This window comes from Varanus komodoensis, unplaced genomic scaffold (assembly GCF_004798865.1).
Source record: "Varanus komodoensis strain SLA01 unplaced genomic scaffold, ASM479886v1 scaffold6_2, whole genome shotgun sequence".
Lineage (NCBI taxonomy): Eukaryota > Metazoa > Chordata > Lepidosauria > Squamata > Varanidae > Varanus > Varanus komodoensis.
Genome location: NW_025336346.1, coordinates 21,654,632 through 21,673,320, shown reverse-complemented (window position 1 = coordinate 21,673,320; position 18,689 = coordinate 21,654,632). Strand labels below are relative to the sequence as shown.

The window sequence follows — 18,689 nt, the reverse complement described above, 5'->3', positions numbered from 1 at the left end:
TACAACAACACACAACCCAGCAGTGAGGCTAAAGTTGGTTATTTGTTCCCAGTTCCTTATTGACATCAAAGCTGATAACACAGTGAGAAGGCTGAACAAGGAACTGAAGTTTAAATAGCCCTAACTCCCAAAATAGGCTTTGTCCGTGACTAGGAGATTGTCCCCTTGTGACAATTGAGTTAAATCTCCACTTTCAATTGTGTTAATTATGTTAAATCTCAATTATCTACAGTTAAAATGGTTGCTTTCCCACAATGTTCTGTAAAAAACACGAACTGGGGCTGTGCATCGTAAGCTGAGCTTTGGGCCATGTAAAATCATGTACCCAGGTCTCCAGTAGGGCACCCTCTATGAGATGACATAGAATCAGTTCTGGTTCAACCCTTGTAGAAGCTGTCAAGCATGGCACTTTGCCAATAACGGCATCTAAGACAAAATCTGGGCGCATGTGAGGAGTCCCAAAGCTTATTATGCAATACACAGCCTAGTTCTTTAAGCTTTTCTGCACATTTTGGTTATTTGCATGAATACACACCCTTGACAGTGTCCCATGTCCAAAACAAACCCCTGCTGCTGGTACAGAAATAACTCTGCCAGCTGTTCCCACTCCAGGTTTGCAACTGAGCGGGGGCGGGGGTGGAGGGCAACAACAGCCATCGAGAGAAAATCCCCAGTGCAGGGCAGCAATCACCACCACCAAGCCTCATTCAAGCAGAAGATGCACCTAAGCCCGCACGTTCGAGAGGCTTGTATGCATTTGACCCAGGGATGATAGGACTGCACCCTTACTAGGCTAAAGCAGGGGTGGGCTGAAGGCTGATCTGGATGCACTGGCAGATCTCTGGGTGAGTTGCAGTAGGTTATCAGGGAGTTTAAACTCCCTATTATTTAACAATAGCCACAGCAAAAATGCAGGGTTTTGTCCCTATATTAGGCTGCACCTGATAAGTCTTAGTGGAAAACTGCGAATGGATTTGTGTATGAATGTGTACAAGTTCAATTCCGGAACTAAAATAAATTCCCTGAGCTCACCATGTTCCTTAAAGAAAAATCAGTAGCAGATTTCTGTATTAACATGCTAATAAGTTAACATTCTTCTCTTCCCACTTAGTCCTGTTGCTATTTTGCATCTGGATCTCAGGGTCCTAGTAAAAAAATTAAAACTAACAAATGTAGCAAACTTGAGGTCTGCCCACCCTGGCCTAATATATTAGTTGATGTCCCCTGTTTTGAAGGGATCTTTCAGAATGCTATGCAGAACACTCCTATTCCTGTTTACACCAAAGTACATCCATGCAACTCATACTACGATCCCATACGTGCTTACCCGGGAATAAATCCCACTGAATTCAATGCAACTCTGACTAGAAATTAAAAGAATTGCGTCCTAAACCATTAATTCCTTCCGCCAAAAAAATTGTTCAGAATTATTACTCCTGGCTCCACAACTCTGCCCAGAGGGTGCAACCCAAGAAGTGTTTGCATCCTTTGTCTTATGTTGCCACCATTCTGCCTCATCCAGCCACAGTGCTGGTGCTCCAAAGCAGCCAAGCAACTATAATCTATCACCGGCCAGTACTTTTCTGCTGACCAGACTTCCAGCACCAGTCTTCTAAGGCTGATCCATATGCTGCACCATGTTACAGCTCCGAAGAAGCGGTTTTCTTTTAATCTGGGTGTAACTAAATGAGATATTGCAGCTAATCGCTTGGACCCACATTCAAGCTGGAACAGAAGCACTGACCGAAATCCACACCCCCATCCCACAGCAGCTGCTCCACAACTTGAGCAGGAGGCCCTGATGAATGGGGTGAGCTGCTGCAGGGTGGGGTGGGGTGGGGGGGGGGAGATGTTGAAGACCTGCAAGTTTCAGGCAGAGGGACTTTCCATGAACTTTTTCTCACAGAAGGCAGATCCCAGATCCAATTCCCCATCTTGAATCCAACAAGCAATAATGGAGGTGAAGCTGCCAAAGTTTATACAATCCTTCTTCACAAATTTTCTGGGTAATGAACAACTCCAAGCAACAGTGAGACTTGTTATAGGTTGTCCAAACATATGTGCTAAGGAGATAAAAACTGCTTTGAAAAAGAAAGTGGGTTTGCTTCCTTTGATGCCAAAATACATTTTTGCCCCATTGTTATGCCTAGTCACATAGCTTTTGAAATAGCATAGAAACAGCTCACGAAAGTGGAAAGAGACAAGTGTATACACACCAAAGTAGCAAGCCCGCTTTCTGCCCCCTAAAAAGAAAGTGTTGCCTGTATCCAGATTATGGCAGCTTGACTGGTGTGATTTTCTCGACTAGGGCATGCTGGCAGTTGGAAGACTCCTGTCTAAACTTACATAGGATTGTGACTTAAATGGGCCAATTATCTACACTTCAAAAGGGAAAAAAGGTCATACAACTCCCAGCATGGCTGGCTGGGAAATGCAAGAAGTTGTAGGGCTAAACCTGCATTAGATTGAGCCCAACATGATCCTGCTAAGTGGATTTCAGAAAAGACCTGCAATTCTAAATATATTTACCTAGGAATAAGTATCACTAAACACAATAAGGACTTAAGTTTTGAATGGACACACAAGGTTCAGCTTGCAGATCCTTATATCCTTGAGATGCTTGTTTTTAGTATAATCTCCCAACTTTCCCTGTCTTTCTTGAAAAATTCATAGCCTTGCTAACATTCTTAAATTTGGGAAATGCTTGTTTGTTGCAACTTACCACCTTTTACTATACTAAAACTCGTGACAAAACCCCCCTAGTTTAAAAACAGCATAGCGATATGCAAGTCTACTCAAAAACAACTCCTATGAGCTCTAAAGGGACTTATTTCAAGATATGCGATTACTCTAAGCTGAGCATTTACTGTAGCCAAGCATAGAAGCACGTACGTTCTTGTATGTCCTGAAAAGCAACAGGCCATTTTTCAGCACTGAAAGTGACAGCATCCGAAAACAATTCACGAGCACACGCCCCTTTCTAGGGGAATATTTGTGCTAGCTGGGAGGGCCAGAAAGCCAAGCAGTAACCCGTGGAACCTCTGAGATATTACTAGCTCATAGCACAGGGCAACCGTATTTCAGGAATGGCATAAATCGGACGGAGAAGAGATGGATCCTTCCCAATATCTCCCAGCTAAGTGCAAGTCTAGCTAGGCTCAGACCTCCAATAAAGAAATACATGAAGAAAGCAAGCGCTGACAAGTCAGCAAGTCTCATTCCACTAGATCCTGTGCATACTCATTCGAAAAGCAACCTCAGTTCCACAAAGCTTACTCCTGAGGAATCAGTGTGCATCGGATCGCAGTCCTGAGATGCCACAATATTTCTCTTTCTCCTAAAATTAAACGGGACTAAAGATTTAAGGAAAGAAAAGGATTCGCTTACATTTTGAACTTTTAAGTCTCCAGTTAGCCAGTCTTACGATGGAAAGAACGGAGAGGAGCACTACCCAATACGGACCTGATACCCGCCCAGACCGAGACTCGCTATCCAGCAGGGGTGAAGCGGCCGCACACCCACTACAGAGCCCGCCCACCCTGGGCCGAGCTCCGCGGCATTTCTCACACTCAGCCACCTTGGAGCAGGCTGGGAAATGTAGTCTTCAAACGAGAGACGCCAGTACGCATATTCGAGAGAGGGAGGAGATCGGAAAATCATTAAAATCACGCAAAGCGTGTCGGGAAAATGGCGGGAGAGAGTTCGGCGCACAGCATATCGGGATATGTAGTCCGCCGTGAATAACGGCTTTGTCCGTTCTTTATCCCGTTTTTCTTTCAATAACTCAGGAAGCACGGTTCTGACCCTGGCGGGGCGATCTTGTATCCCGCGCGGGCTCCCTCGTGCGCGCGTGAGGGGACAAAGAGGCGTTCAGGCGGCTTCTGGGCTTCTCCTGGGGTCCTTCTCGCGCAGTGAGGGTGAGAGGTCGCCGCGAGGGAGCCTGGAAGCAAGGCAAAGAAACAGGCGTGCGGTCCGCTGTGCTGCCGGCTAGTAGTACTACTAGCAGTGGTGGTGCTGGTGGTTTCAATCGACGGGTCGTGGTTTGGGCCATTTGGCGTAGTGGAGGGAGCAACGCGCTCCGTGCTTTCCCCAGCCATGTCATACTGCAGGCAAGAAGGTACCGGATCGCGTGCGAAAAAGCAGTAGAAAGTGGTAGCAGCAGCAGTATTAGAAGAGTGGTAGTGATGGTGCAACCCCGTCCTTTCTTGCAGCCCATCTAGAACTTCGCATAGTTCTAGTGGAGGAGTAATTATTTTGATTATTTTACACTGTTGCATATCACTTTGCTAACCGATCGAGGATTTACTCTATTTTTTAAAAATGCAACTTAGACTAAACAGGTGCGGCGCCTGTTTTGTGATATGTATTTGCTACCGTTTCATCCTCCCTCCGCTCAAAGAACTTAAAAGAGGGCAGTGTATCTGGGGTTCCCTCCCCGGTTCCCATTCCCCTCGAAACAACCCTGTGAGTTTGGCGAGGCTAGGGCAGAACTGCCGGCCCAAGGTCATGTGAGTCATGTGGCTGCGCCGGGATTTGTACTCTGCTCGTATTTCTGTTCTCTTAAAGTGCAATCCTGTGCTTATTTAGAGAGAGGAAAGTCCTACAAATCCCTGGATTCCCTAGCCAGCATAGGATTGGATACTGTGAGTTGTAGGACTTAGGACTGTAAGCATGCTAAGAATTTTGCTCTTAGCCACACTAGCAGGTGTTTTAGGTGATCTCAGGTTTGTGCTTAAAAGTTGCCAGTTGAGTAGGGGATGAAAGTACCCTTGCAGGTTGGACTTAATTGTTCTAAAAACTTAATTGCAACATCTCCCAGGGCCAGTTGTAGGAACCTCTGCTTGAATGCAGGATGCTAACTTTGCTGCATCTACTGAGTCATCAAAACTTTGTATCAGCCTCCCCATACCTGATTGCCTTTAGATGCATTGGATCCCAAGTCCCAGGATCCCCAGCTTGGGATGTTGGAAATTGTATGCTAACTCAGCTTGAGGGCACCTGGTTGAGGAAGGCTGCCCTCTATTATCCGCTCTGAATGTCATGCCTCTAGATCTAGGATCCTGGGAAGGACAATTTCAAGCCTTGCTACTTGAGATCCTGGGACATCATCTGCCTGTAAGGATTCCTTCTGCCTGCAAAATTCACACTGAGCTAAGGCTACTGATAGCCAGTGAACTACCTCCTGGCTATCAAATTCAGCTTGATTAAGCCATGTTTGTTTTTGTACTTGCAAAAGAAACCTCACCAGAGTTCAAGTTTAGGGAAAGATTCACAAATGTTCAGACTTATGCTGTAACCGTGCTTTTACTGTAGCAAACCAAGAATGTAATAAAATGCTAAATGCTAGCCATGATAGTAATGACAGTGATTGAATAAACAATTTAAATAAAAGCAACACATATGATTTAAGGCAACACTGAAATCACATAAAGACTTAAATGCATGTAATTATATTTAATAGCTAGGCTTAAAACAGGTGGCTTTCTATGATGCATTAACACACATAAGAAAAGCTCTGCTTACCAGGCATGGCAGGGAGTTGGGTCCCTCTTCCTTTGTCTCCTTACAGGATTCCAGGGGGCGCTATAGGAGCACTGAGGAAAGCAGGATGACCGCAGCTGAAAGCTGGCACTCCCTGCACCAGCAGGAATGCTGGGGTGGGGTGGGGTGGGGTGGGGGCAGGCTCTGAGGCCCAGGCCAGGCCCACTACTCAGCTATGGTGCATCACAGTTGAGGAGCGCAGAGGATGCCCATGCTCCTTGCTTGCCTGGCTGACCCCGCTGTCCTGGCCCAAATCCCACTATTCCCCTGAAGGTGGAGGGCAAACCAGTATCTGCCATGGGCCTCTTCCCAAGTCACAACTGGACAGGAGCAGCAGCACAGGGCAGGCAAGAGGCCTGCCTCCTGCCCCTTTGTGACCTTCCCCTGCCGCAAAGCAAGCAGAGTGTCTTGTTCCTGCCCGTTACAGTAGCGATGGGCAGGATCCGGCCTGCACCCCTTCCCAAGGCCTGACTGGAAAAGAGGAGGCACACAGGGAAGGGAACCGGAAGGGACCACTGCATTTCGTCCTTTCCCTGCTGCTCTCAAGGAAGGGAAGTCGAGTGGCGGCTGCCTGTCTGCCAGAAGGAAGCAAGACTGAGTGACTCAGAGCCCAACAACTACGTTTGAGCTCCAATTAATGTTGGAGAAGGAGGAGGGTTACTTGCGAGTAATCTTATACTCCCTCCTGCACTGGGAAAGCCTATGAGAAACTGCGGGCCGCCATGCTTTGTCGGCTGTCAGAAGCTAAAGGCCCTTGGCCAGAACAGCAGGGCTTTTTCCACTTTGACTAAGGGTCTGTTTTATTTTTGACCTGACTGTGACTTAGTACGTTGAGGTATAGTGGCTTATTTCAGCCCTAGCATAAACCATGGCTACCTGGGGTGGTGTATAAGCCAGTCCAGGATGGTTTATAAAATACTCCAAGGGAACAGTGCTGGGTTCAGACAGCACATTAACCCACCACAGCTTATAAATTACACTGGGTTAACATGTTGTCTGAATGGTCCACACAATTTTAAAAGGATGAATATGAATGTGTTTTTGCCTTGCCGTTAACTGCTGTGCCCAAGAGGACATGTTTCATCTAAAAACAAACCATGTGGCACCTTAAAAACTAGCAAATCAATTGCAGCTTTATTGGATTAGTGGCTCTAGCTACCCAATTGTATACAACATGTTGATCTTTAAGGTAGTCAGGATGTTCTATCCACTTTTTCTTTTGTGAGAAACTAACACAGTTGCCCATGTTACAGTTACATGCATTCAAGTGAACCTTTAATAGGATTACTCACCCTGGCTGAGAGCACCTGTTATATTTGCAAAGGCTGAAGAATAATAATAAAATATATAACTTAAATATCAGAGTATGGGTTGGCAGCCCTTGAAGTGCTAGCAGATTTTAAGTACGTTAAATTTCCCTAACACCCCTGCAATTTCACTTAAAAGGCCAACAAAGAAATCTGTTTTAAGTTGTGAGAAACAGAAAAACTCCTCACTTTAATATGACTTTTCATTTCCTGATTTTGTACATAACATGTATTTTGCAGTCTAAAAACACACACATGTATATAAAATGCCTGATCTTTTAATGATCACAATCTTCCCACCTCCATTTATATTAACTGACAGATGTACAGACTCACTGTTAAAAATGTGATTCAGGGAGAGGAAAAATAGGATTACACCTCACAGTTGTGCTTGGCTTTGACAGGGTATGTTTATTTTCTGTTCATTCTCCCAGATAAGTGGCCAAGCCTAACAGTTGCAGGAAGATACAGTCCACTTTTAACTGAACTTGCTGTGGATATCAGAAAGCCACATAGGTTAGAAAGCTCCCCATAAGCTCCAGGCTCTTTGCGGGAGTGTACGGTCCCTGGAGATTCATTTTTTTCTATTAATAATCATTCATATGTGACCCATTTCAAATGTTCAAGCATGATTTTGTTACTATCCTCGTAATCATTACCACCAACCCCCTTTAAAGTAAATCAGTGTTTTTCTCTATGTATTACAGGTGAGGATGAATGGCCTGAGACTTCTTGCTTATCTAAGGGCAACTAGTGAGTTTGGACCTTAACCAAATCCCTGGTTCAAATCTGCAGACTCTCACTCTTGGTACACCATCCCTGCTATGTTAGCAACAGGGCTGCAGGAGATATGTGGGTTTTGGGAGGTTCAGCTGCTACTTGGAGGAGCATCTTTAGAAGGTGGTGCTTGGGGAGTCTTGTTCAGCCCTGTGGATTCTCCAGCATGGAGTCCCTTGGGGATCTGTTCAGTCCCTGATGCTATTTAACATCTACCTGAAACCTCTGAGTGAGGTCATCCGGACTTGTGCTGGGTGTTGCCCTCAGTATGCTGAGGACATGCAGCTCTTTTTCTCTTTTTCACTGTCATCGGATGAGGCAGTGAGTGTGCTAAACTGGTGTCCCACTGTGACAATGGACTGGATGAGGACTAACAAACTGAAGTGCAGCCCAGACAAGACTGAGATGGTGTTGGAGGATGGTTCTCCTGACTGGATGGAGGGACCTGTTCTCGATGGGGTTGCACCCCCCTCCTGTCCCACCTGAAGGAGCAAGTTCATAGCTCAAAGGGATTCTCCTTGATTCATCTTTGCCACTTGAGGTTCAGGTGGCCTCAGTGACTTGGAATACCTTCTGCCTTTGGTTGATGTCCCAGCTGTACCTCTATTTGGACAAAGACAGCCTATTTTACTCTGGTATACTAAGATTACTGCAGTGTATTTTACATGGGACTGCCATTAAAGACTGTTCAGGAGTTGCAGCTCGTGCAGAATAATAACTGGGACCCAGGGATTCAAATACATACGACTGGTTGCGCCCTGCTTGCATTGGCTGCCACTATGCTTTTGGGCCCAATTCAAGGTGCTGTTTTTAACTACAAAGCCTTGTACAGCTTGGGACCACAGTGCTTGATGGAATACCTCATGTTTAGCTTATGATTTACAACAACCCCAAGATCCTTCTCCTCTGCAGTATTGTTGAGCCAAGTGTTCCCCATTTTGTAGTGATGCATTTGGTTTCTTGTTCCTAAGCAGAGAACTTGCATTTGTCCCTATTCTATTTCATTCTCTTGTTCTCTACCTTATCGAGATCAGCCTGTACCTTATCTCTGTCTTTCAGGGTATTTGCTATTCTACCCAGCTTTGTGTCATCTGCAGATTCAATTATCTTTCCTTGTACTTCCTCATCTAGACCATTAATACAGATGTTGACGAGTACTGGTCCCAGGACAGAACCCTGCAGCGCCCCACTTGTCACTTCTCCCCAGTTTGCAAACTTGCCATTGAAGAGCACTCTGAGTCCAATTTTGCAGCCAATTGTGGAGCCACCTCATGGTTGCACCGTCTAGCCCACTTTTTGCTAGTTTGGTAATCAGGATGTTGTGAAGCACTTTGTCGAAGACTTTGCTAAAATCTAGATAGATTGTGTCCATAGATATACAACAGATATATCTCTGGACATGATATATATCTAGATTGTAGGATTCATTGTATGTTTTTAGCTGTTTTAATTTTCTTATGCCTTTTTAAAGCAAGATTTTATGACATTTTTGTTGTATTGCTTTTATGTGCTGTTATAAACCACCCAGAGACCGTCAGTTATTGGGTGGCATAGATATGATAATGATTATCATATTTCTAACTGGTTTTGAACTTGTTGGCAGTTTTCTTGTTGTTTGCATGTTGAATGGTGAACTTGAGACATCCAGAAGTATATTATTTTCAGATCTTTCAAGAGCACTTGACCTGTAACTATAGTGCTGATAGAAACAAGTAGGACGAGCAGCAAAACGTCACACTATTCAGGATGGCAGCTCACCAGCCATGCCCTCTTCCAGACTATTCCATTCTGTTCTCTGTCCCTGCCCTTTCCTATTCACTATTCACTTTCAGTTTCTATTATATTTATATCTCACCTTTTTCCTTTCAAAGAACTCAAGGCAGCTTACATCCTCAGAACAACACCCCTGTGAGGTAGGTTGGGCTAAGAGTCTGTGACTGGCTCAGAGTCACCCAGTTGGCTCCATGGCTGAGCGGGAACTTGAACCCAGATAGTCTCCCTCCCTTAGATCTTTGCCTAAAGCTATTTTGCACTCCTGCAAACCTTGGGGTTTCTCTAAGCCTGCTGATACCTCCTTGTTGTGCGTGGAAGGTGCTTTTTCAGCAAGGTAAGGAATAACACTTGGAGGATGAGTTTGCTGTTAGTATATGGGATTAAGAACAAAAGTGAATATAATGTTAACAGACTGTGTAAAGCTACTAACTTTGACAAAAGTTCCTTATAGTCACACATTCCCTTTCAGGCTTTGTCTTTTAAAATGCTATTGCTTAGTTAAAATTAGATCAGAATTAAGCATATTGGTTCTAATGGGGTTCCTATGAAATGATGGAGATGGATATTGTTGCTACAAGGTTGTTTCATGCTTCATTTGCCCTCTGCCATGCGCAGGTCACTTTGGGTTGGGCAGCACTTTGGGAGAACCTTTCCTTGGAAGTGCTGATGCGTGATTTCGGTGTTGTGGGGCTAGACAGAAGGATGTGTCCTAGGAGAATCACATTTGCAGGGTCATCCCAGGATAGCTGTTTCATGTGACCATATTAAGCCTGTTCCAGCTCCACACTATAAAATCAAAGCAAATTGATTCACAATGGAAGTTAAATTACCCTGCTGACATCATAAGCTCATTACTATTTGTCCTGTCTTTGTTGACTAATGAGATTAATTGATCTCTGACCCCTTTATATCATCTTTTCTTTTTAAGAAATGTGTTTGCAGACAGTAATCTGCCTTTTAGAATTAGCACAGCCTGCTTCTCTCACATTCTCCTCACAAGTCTTTGTGGAAGTTTGGAAAATATAATGGGTCAGGCATCTCTGGATGCACGCCAATGTTTATCCTTAATTTCTGAATGTCCTCCAGTTCTCATTAACCAAATATAATACCCAGACCCATTTGCGGCTGCGAGAAGCCCAGCCAAGGCCAAATGGAAGAGAACTGGTATCTTCTAGGAAGAATGCATCTGTTTGTGGAATTGTTCAAATGCTTTGCTGGGCAACAAATACAATCTCTGTTTTATCTGGGTTTCATGCTCTTCTGAGATTCTTGTGTTTTTGTTATCAATTTTCAGGGAAGGACAGAATTATATTTGTGACCAAAGAAGACCATGAGACACCAAGCAGTGCTGAATTGGTGGCAGATGATCCAAATGATCCTTATGAAGACCATGGTTAGTGGTGTGGCAATGTGCCCTTTTCCTACATGTTTAGTTTCATGCTGAGGTACAGTACATTGAGGGGAAAAGATGTGGTTAACAGGGTTTTTTCATGTATTAGCAATTTGTTACATATTGTTACAGCCTAATAAATACTTATGGCTTGGATCCAAATTGATCAAACTTAGAGGAGACCCACTGGAATTGATAAGACTTAACTATGGAGGGGCCCTAGCTCAGCTTTAGAGTCCCCACTTTGCATTTAGAAGGTCCCAGGTTCAATTCCTGGCTTCTTCAGGTTGGCAAAACACCTTCCTGGACTCTGGAAAGCTACTGCCCATCCGTTGTCAAAAATGCTAAGCTAAATGAACCAGTAGTCTGACTCCTGTATTGCCATCCTTTTAATATCAGTGGGTCTACTCTGACTAATTCTGGTTCCACTTAAAGAAATCTTTTAAGACTCAAAAATGGTTCAAGCTGTTGTCTGTCTTGTCTGTTGCCTTTGGTATATTCTTATTACAGAAATGTAATAAAATATTCACAGACAAGATTTCTCCTTGCATGCTTTAGTTGGTGGCTGGGTGGCATGTGGTACCTCACAATTTTAGTTACAGTGACTACAGATTAGAGAAGACAGTACATCTTTTCAGTGACTCTCATTAGGAACAATTAGGCTATTCAGATATAACAAACTATGGTTAGCATTAGAAGAATTAACTTCAGACTTACATGCTTTCTCATGTGCCAGAAGTGGAAATTTCCAACCCTAATTTGCAACTAATGAATCCTTACCTGTGGTTTTAAGTCCTATTTTGAGTCTAAATATTGGCTTGTTATAAACCAAGATAGGAAGTTTCCAATCTTGACATGTGAGGGAAGGTGGGTGTACATGAGTCTAAGTCTTGTATCCGCTCATGCTCCTAACACCAAGACATTATTTGACATTATGTCTTGATAGCGCTAACGTGTCTAGCTTACTGTTGAATAAATTGTGATAAGAACAACAGGAGCATCTTTGGAATAAAGAAATTAGAATTGTGTCTTACTGGCCATGCATATTTCAGGTGCATGACCACTATTTTGGAACGGATAACCTTCGTATTTTTTATGTTCTGTGATTAAGTTGAAACCTGAGTGGCTTTACACCTGTAGGATCAGGAGGTTCCTAATCTGAGGTTCACACTTGGCTCACGGTGCTTGGTGTAAAAGTGAGCATGTGAACTGGAAGATCTTATGGTCTTAGAGACACCCTGGGATCTTACAGTTGATATATTCACCTTCATCTATTAGTAATCAAAGACTATATTAGTATGGGCAGTACTGTGGCCAGACTTTCCCCTTTTGTTTAGTCCCAGTCAGCTTTATTCTTGTCCTGGAATAAATAAGAAGGGACCAGCCATTTTGCTTTAGGACTGGGTCAAGCACACCTTGCTTCACTGAGGAGTCTTTCTTGATGGGATGGAGTTGGAAAGCCTCAGGTAATGCTCGCATCAGAAATGCAAACCATCACTTTTCAGTGTAGTTTGCTGAAAGGTGAGGCAACAAATGAATTGACTTCTAAAAATACTAACATTTCCCATTCCTATAAGAGATGCAGTTAGTGGTTTATAAAACTCAAGTGTTTATCTGTGTTCATTAAAAAGAAATGCAGCCGGATTTTTCATTTGGCTGTAATCTCTAGGGGGCAGCATTCACACACAGCTGCATTTGCCCTATATTGTTGGTTATCTTCTGTATATGAACCTGTCTGAGCCCTCTTTCTTTGTATAAATCTTTGCCACACTGAATTATTTTCAAGTATGGACACAGTGCCTGGCTGGCAGCAGAAACTGGAAATACTGATCAGTTGTCCATAGTAAATAACTGTACCAAACTCAAAACCAGGCATAACATAGGACAGGTATTATTGAACAGCTGTGACAGTCCTTTATTTTGAAAGTTGCAAGGACCCCCTCAAACCACAAACTGATAAATCAGGAGTCTCAAACTCAAAAGGGGTAGGGAACCCAATTCCCTATTCAGCAGATAAGAATGCAGCTCTTTTTTTTCCACTGAAATTCTCCATTTCCATCTGAATTCACATTAAGCCATCGATTCCTATTACCTTTATTTTCCAAATATTACCTTTATTTTCCAAACTTTTATCTTCCTTAATTTTAGCAGCAGTAGCAGCAAAAGTTAAAACATATTATTATCCCCACTACAATGAATGCAGGAGATAAAAGAAGAGCAAAAAGAGCCAAGAGTTAGTGCTAACTTGAGGTGAACAAGCCTAAAGCATAAGAGAGACTAACAGTGCAACCGTGTGTCCCCTAGACAGCATCCAGGGGGATTGGTCTGGTTCTCGGCACCAGGCCTAGAAAATCAGTCTGAGTTTGGAGCAGGAGAACCACATACGGATCTCTGTCCTGCACTTACAGGCAGCAAGGAAAGAACCACACTGACTGCTTCTTCCCAGTTGCAAAAGTGACCTTGGAGGAAGAATTAGTGGGTCTTTCAAGAGTAGGGAGGTGAGGATACTGAGTGTACCAGGATAGGGTTTAACCTCCTTGGCTCCCGCTCTGAAGTCTGGCAATTAGATGGCCAAGACTGGCCAGCCAGCAGCTTTGCAGACCAGCAGGAGGGAAACCTTCACCTCTGTACTCTTCCTACCTTGCACAGGTAGCCTGGAATCCAAGTCTGCAGAGTTACAGGTAGACTCCGTGGATTGTACCCTAACTTACTCCTGAAAGCTAATCAGAATAGGATGGATTCCACCAGCTTAAAGGATAACGACGAGGATGCTGATGAGCATGGCTCAAGTGCAAGGTACCATTTCGGTAGCACTGAAGAAAAAGCTTTTCCCTGGCAGCCGCTTCAGCTGGTGGAGGCACATGAGGAGCGTCTCTGAAGAGGATCTTGTTGCTTGGACAGGGCCACATCCGAGTAAACTCTTGGTGCCCGACTAGCTAAGTCTTTAAGGAATGGCATAATAAGCAGGGCTGGCCAGCTCCTGTTGGCAGTCTAGCCATTAAACTTTGAGTCAGTTGCAGTTTCCATTTAGGCAGTATGATCTGAAAAGTTCAATGTTATTCCTGAGCTTTGTCCTATTACTTACTTTTAAGGAGTTATAGCACGACGATAACAAAAGTCTATCATGCGTGCACCTTTAGCAGAAGGCTGTTAAAGTGCAGGTTTGAACAAATGAACTTTCTGTGGGGAAGGCAGGATCACCTTCTGGTGAGCAGGACACGAGCGAGTGGTTCCCAAGCTGACGAGGTGCACAAGATCATCTGTGCATGAAAACAATACACACGGGCTTTGTGAAAGAGCCTCATCGGAGCAGGTTGTTCAGTCGCACCTTCGGTTATATTGTTAGAAGCAGCTGCTCGTAAGACTGTACTCCCTAATGCATTCCATAGTAGGATACTAAAAATAACCTCCACGGATTTTTCCCTCCCTCCTTCCAGTAAGTGACTTGCAGACTTGACGTGATTTAGGTTAACCTTGCACCCTTCTGGAGATGAAAAGAAACAGCTGATCCCTCCCCGCCCCTCCTCCTGGCCCTCAGACACCATCTGTATCTTATACCAGAAGGATGCGCAGAAACACCACTTGAGCGGCTCATCCTCCAGTTCAGCCTTCAGAACTTCAGGCAGGACATGCTGTTGGCCAAAAGGCAGCATGGAGTCTAGACTGGGTGGAAATCATTTCTGCTTTTGCAGGCTGTCAGCACTGCCACCCCCCTGTATGAGATTCCTGCTTGCAGCAACTTCTGCAGCAGCTTCTAAAGGTTTCGAGTTGAATTGCCTACTGGCCCTGAATACAAAAAGATGAATGATCGAGACTTCCCTCCCCACTCCTCCTCTTGTTTTGATGAAAAGCAGTTTTGTTGAGGAGCAAAGCGACATGAATGTTGAATACAATTTTGTTTAAAAGCAAAGCTTGCTTCCAGATAGTGAAGTCAATTGGTTTTATAGAAGCATAAAATAAATGAATTAAATTGACCCAGTAAATTCACTTCAGTCCTGGTTGCAGCTGTCTGTCACAAATGACTATGAGAACCAGCTAGTTTGCAGTTTTCCCTGTGGGAGGAAGTGCTCTTGTGCAGCCTCTGATCTATTTCAGTGGGGTTTGTGCTGAGGAACTTGCTGGTGAATTGTGCCAGATTTCCTGTGTGCTTCCTAGAAAAATAGCTCTAAAAGTACCATAGCACAACACATGACTGATCCTATAAAATTAGTATTTTTAATTTAATGCTTCACTGTTTTCAGTTTAAATACAGTTTAAATATATGATCCAGCATTTTAAGCTAAATTTTTGTTTAATCAGTGCTGTTGGGTTTTCCACTTCATGTCCTTATGTTTACATGGTTTAGGGAATAATTACCTGAGAAAATCCCCCAACTTCCTTTCTAGTCATTTTTTTCCCTGATTTATATCCTGCCTTTTTACTAGAAAGGGCTCAAGGCAGCTTACATCTCCTCCTCCATCTTATCCCCACAACAATCCTGTGAGGTAGGTTGGGCTGAGAGTCTGTGACTGGCCCAAAGTCACCCAGTTGGCTCCATGGCTGAGCAGGGACTAGAACCCAGACCGTCTGAGTCCCAGTCCCATGCTCTTAACCAGTACACCGCACTTTGAGGTTTGATAGCATAATTCTGTGCTTTTCCATTGCAATAACTTCTTTAAAAAATATTGAGGTTGTTTATAGTAGAGTTTGTTCGCCAGGACTGATGAAACTGATTATCTGTGATACCTCAATCATTGAGGACTACAGTTTTGTTCGGGAGTAGAAACATTTTCAAAAACTACCCATTCTGATCTGAGAATGCTTCAGAAGTGCCAAAGAAGCTGCCATTCAACATGTGCGTTAGCAGCTTCACCCATTAATATCTTGTCTGTGGCATTAACTCGGGGACTTGTGGGCATATTTGGGAATCTGAGAAACTGCTACGGGCACCACCACAAAATGGCTTCCACCAATGGTGTGGCTCATCACATAACAGTTGCCAAGAAGCTGGCAATTCAGCCCCATATCTAAGAAGCAGAAGCATTTCAAAGCCAATGCACATGTTTAAGTCCACAGAATCATAGCAAAGTATCTAAGGTTTCAGTCCTGCGCGTGCTTACATGGTACTCAAAGGGAATTGCTTCTGAGATCTACACAGGATTGTTCTTCCCGTCCTTTCCCCACATGTGCATCTTGCTCCAGCTCTAGAAGAAAGGGAAGTGTTCTGTCCCCAGAAGGAAAGGAAGAATCCCTACATTTGCTCCAGGTGTGCCACCTTCCCCACTTGATCCTCCTCTGTCCCCAGTGCCCTCACTCAGGGAATGCTCTGTGTGTGTGACTGAGAGGAGAGGGTGGGAAAGGGGAGTCGGAGAGCAAGGCTGGCGTGGGCAGGGAGTAGGTTCCAAAGGGTAGGAGTGGGGAGGGACTGCAAGGTAAGCAAGCAGGAAGAGAAAGGGCTGGAGGCTGGGAATGAGGAGAAGATAGCGTGGCACACCGGCACAGAAGAGGGAAGTGGGGAGGCAGGGGGCGCAACGCTCTGTGAGGATAGGAGAAGATCCGGACAGGCAAGGAAACGGCTCCTCCTGCTTCTCCCCACTGAGTATAGAGCAGTAGCAGGTTAAGGAACGGAAAGGAGAACACAGCATCCTGGCATTTTCATGTTTTTTAATCGTCTTTGAAGCGGGCTGGGAGTAGAAAGCTCCACATGCACCACACTGGGGACCCTGTATTAACCTGTTAGTGTCATAGGAAGCTTTTAGTTTCTGTGTATTGGTGGTGAGAAGCTACTGAAATATGTGAATAGTGTCTGTGAATGTTTCCATCACTTTAACCATCTCATCCACAGTTTTCAGTTTCTGTTGTCTTTTGGGCACAGATTTATCATATTTCACTTTTATAGTGAAAATGGAAGTCCTTACATTTTATCAATGGCTTTTCATGTTAACAAAAGTATGTACAGAAAATCCTGGGTATTTCCCCCTTTTGCCGTGTTAGTTTTAAAGTCCTCACATAATTTGCTGTGTATTTCTCAGTTTTCATGCACCTGTACAGTGTTCAATGGCACCACCTTTTAGCCAAGTGTGACTAGAACTGCAGCCTCAATGGGAAAAAATCCCCTAGAGGGCTCAGCATGTTAAATCTTGCTGCTGTGCCCTCTCCATTAATGTCCAACCTGATTGATGTTTATGATGAATCTGGCAGCTGGACCTGGTGAATTGCACCTGGAGACCTTAGTAAGCGCCCAGTGATCAGGAAAGGCTCGCTCCTGGAAACTGCTCGGATTTACTTTTAAAGTGTTAGCCAATGGCCTGAAGTGTTGGGCAGCTGTTCTGTTCTCTGTTTGGCACTTTCTGTGTGTTCTCATTTTTAAAACAAAACCATATTCCTTCTGCTTTGTACCAAAGACCCATGTCACCTGCTTCATATTTTCAGTTCCAAATTTGGCTACGTGTTTTCTAAGAAATGTAAACAAACAAGGAAAGTTCCAGCCAGGTTTGCTAGTACAAGCAGTGTCCTGTCGGTATGCATTGCTTCAAGACATGGAATTGATCAGCTTAGTTTTTGCAGGGCTGGGCTTACTGTAAAGCTCAATGTGGATTAGGTGGTCTCTGTCCAACATTCAGCACACTTGTTTATTCAAATGTGATGAATTTACTAGTCTATTTTAAATCCCTGTTATCTACCATTAACTTACTGATTTGTTTTCTCCTCCCAGGTTTGATACTGCCTAGTGGAGATATCAACTGGAATTGTCCTTGCCTTGGTGGAATGGCTAGTGGTCCTTGTGGGGAACAATTCAAGTCAGCCTTTTCCTGTTTCCATTATAGCAAGGAAGAAATAAAAGGATCAGATTGTGTGGACCAGTTTCGTGCAATGCAAGAGTGCATGCAGAAGTACCCAGATCTGTACCCCCAAGAGGATGAGGAGGAGGAGGAGGAAAAGCAGAGCAAAGATTTAGAAAGTAGTCCTTCTGTAGGCAAAGAGGAGGAGGGAACAAGCTAATGAAGTGGCATGGAGGCTGTGGTCTCCTTCCTCTGTTCAAAGACACGTGAACTTATGCAAAATGTGTCCTTTCTCCCCTCCCTTTTCCCTCATAGCCCTTTTTGCTCCCTTAAGGAATCCACCTCACTTCACGTGAAATAGCTTGCTGCAAGGGAAGCCACTTGCCCTCTGGTCTTGATAAGCAAGTGCTGCAGAGAGGTCAGTACACACCCAAAACCATTTGTAGGCACACCTTTCACATTTATTTACTTCTCCAGTCATGTTAATTCTGTTTGTTGGCTTTAACGGGGTCAGTAGGAACATGAAGCCAGGCCTGGCTGGAGCAGGCAAATCCATCAGCAAGAATGAATACTGGGTAATTTAAATGAAATTTCGTCATTGGCTGTCTTGGATATATTCTGTGCTTTTAAAAAGGTGTAAAACTCTTCCTGGTGGTTTTAAGAAAGCTTCAGAAACTTAAGAATATGGGTGAAGCTTTCAGTTAGGACAGTCTGTATGCTTTAATAGCATATAAAATTTGCATATGCTGCTGATTTCTGGGAATGGAAAATTAAAGTTAGCATATGTGTAGGGTAAATGGGAGTAACATCTCAAGTTTGAACTTACACTTTAAAAAGTGTTGATCAGCTCCTGCTGCAACACAGTTGACAGTGAAGAGCAGTGGCCACTTGGTTCCTGAATGTTTCCAATGAACCCAGTTTTCTTGGGTTCCCTCTGTTCAAGCTTGTCCCTGCTCCAGACAGGTTGCTGAAGTAGATGCCCTTGACAGGACAATTGCAACGTTACCTGGAGTAACAGCCTCTGAATAGATACTGTGATTTGAGTGTACATTAAAGGCAAAATCTTTCTACCTTGCATTGGAGCCCTTGCGTCTTTTATAAATGCTGGTAATTGAGGGACTACGTGGAATAAGGATCTAC

General features: G+C 44.0%; 2 protein-coding genes across 5 annotated transcripts in view; one reads left to right on the top strand and one right to left on the bottom strand.

Moving 5' to 3' along the window:
• TMEM43 (transmembrane protein 43) overlaps positions 1-3,530 on the bottom strand; it is a 34,706-nt gene extending 31,176 nt beyond the window's left edge. For all 4 annotated transcript variants that reach the window (XR_006416731.1, XR_006416732.1, XR_006416729.1 and 1 more), the window contains exon 1: positions 3,388-3,530. The gene's annotated coding sequence lies outside the window, so the exon portion shown is untranslated. The remainder of the gene's footprint in view (positions 1-3,387) is intronic.
• A 417-nt stretch (positions 3,531-3,947) lies between these two features.
• On the top strand, positions 3,948-18,624 carry CHCHD4 (coiled-coil-helix-coiled-coil-helix domain containing 4). The gene is made up of 3 exons (XM_044451409.1): positions 3,948-4,117; positions 10,693-10,791; positions 17,483-18,624. Exons 1-3 carry the CDS (start codon positions 4,096-4,098, stop codon positions 17,767-17,769), a joined length of 408 nt encoding a protein of 135 aa, XP_044307344.1. The 5' UTR covers positions 3,948-4,095; the 3' UTR covers positions 17,770-18,624.
• Positions 18,625-18,689: the final 65 nt, after the last annotated feature.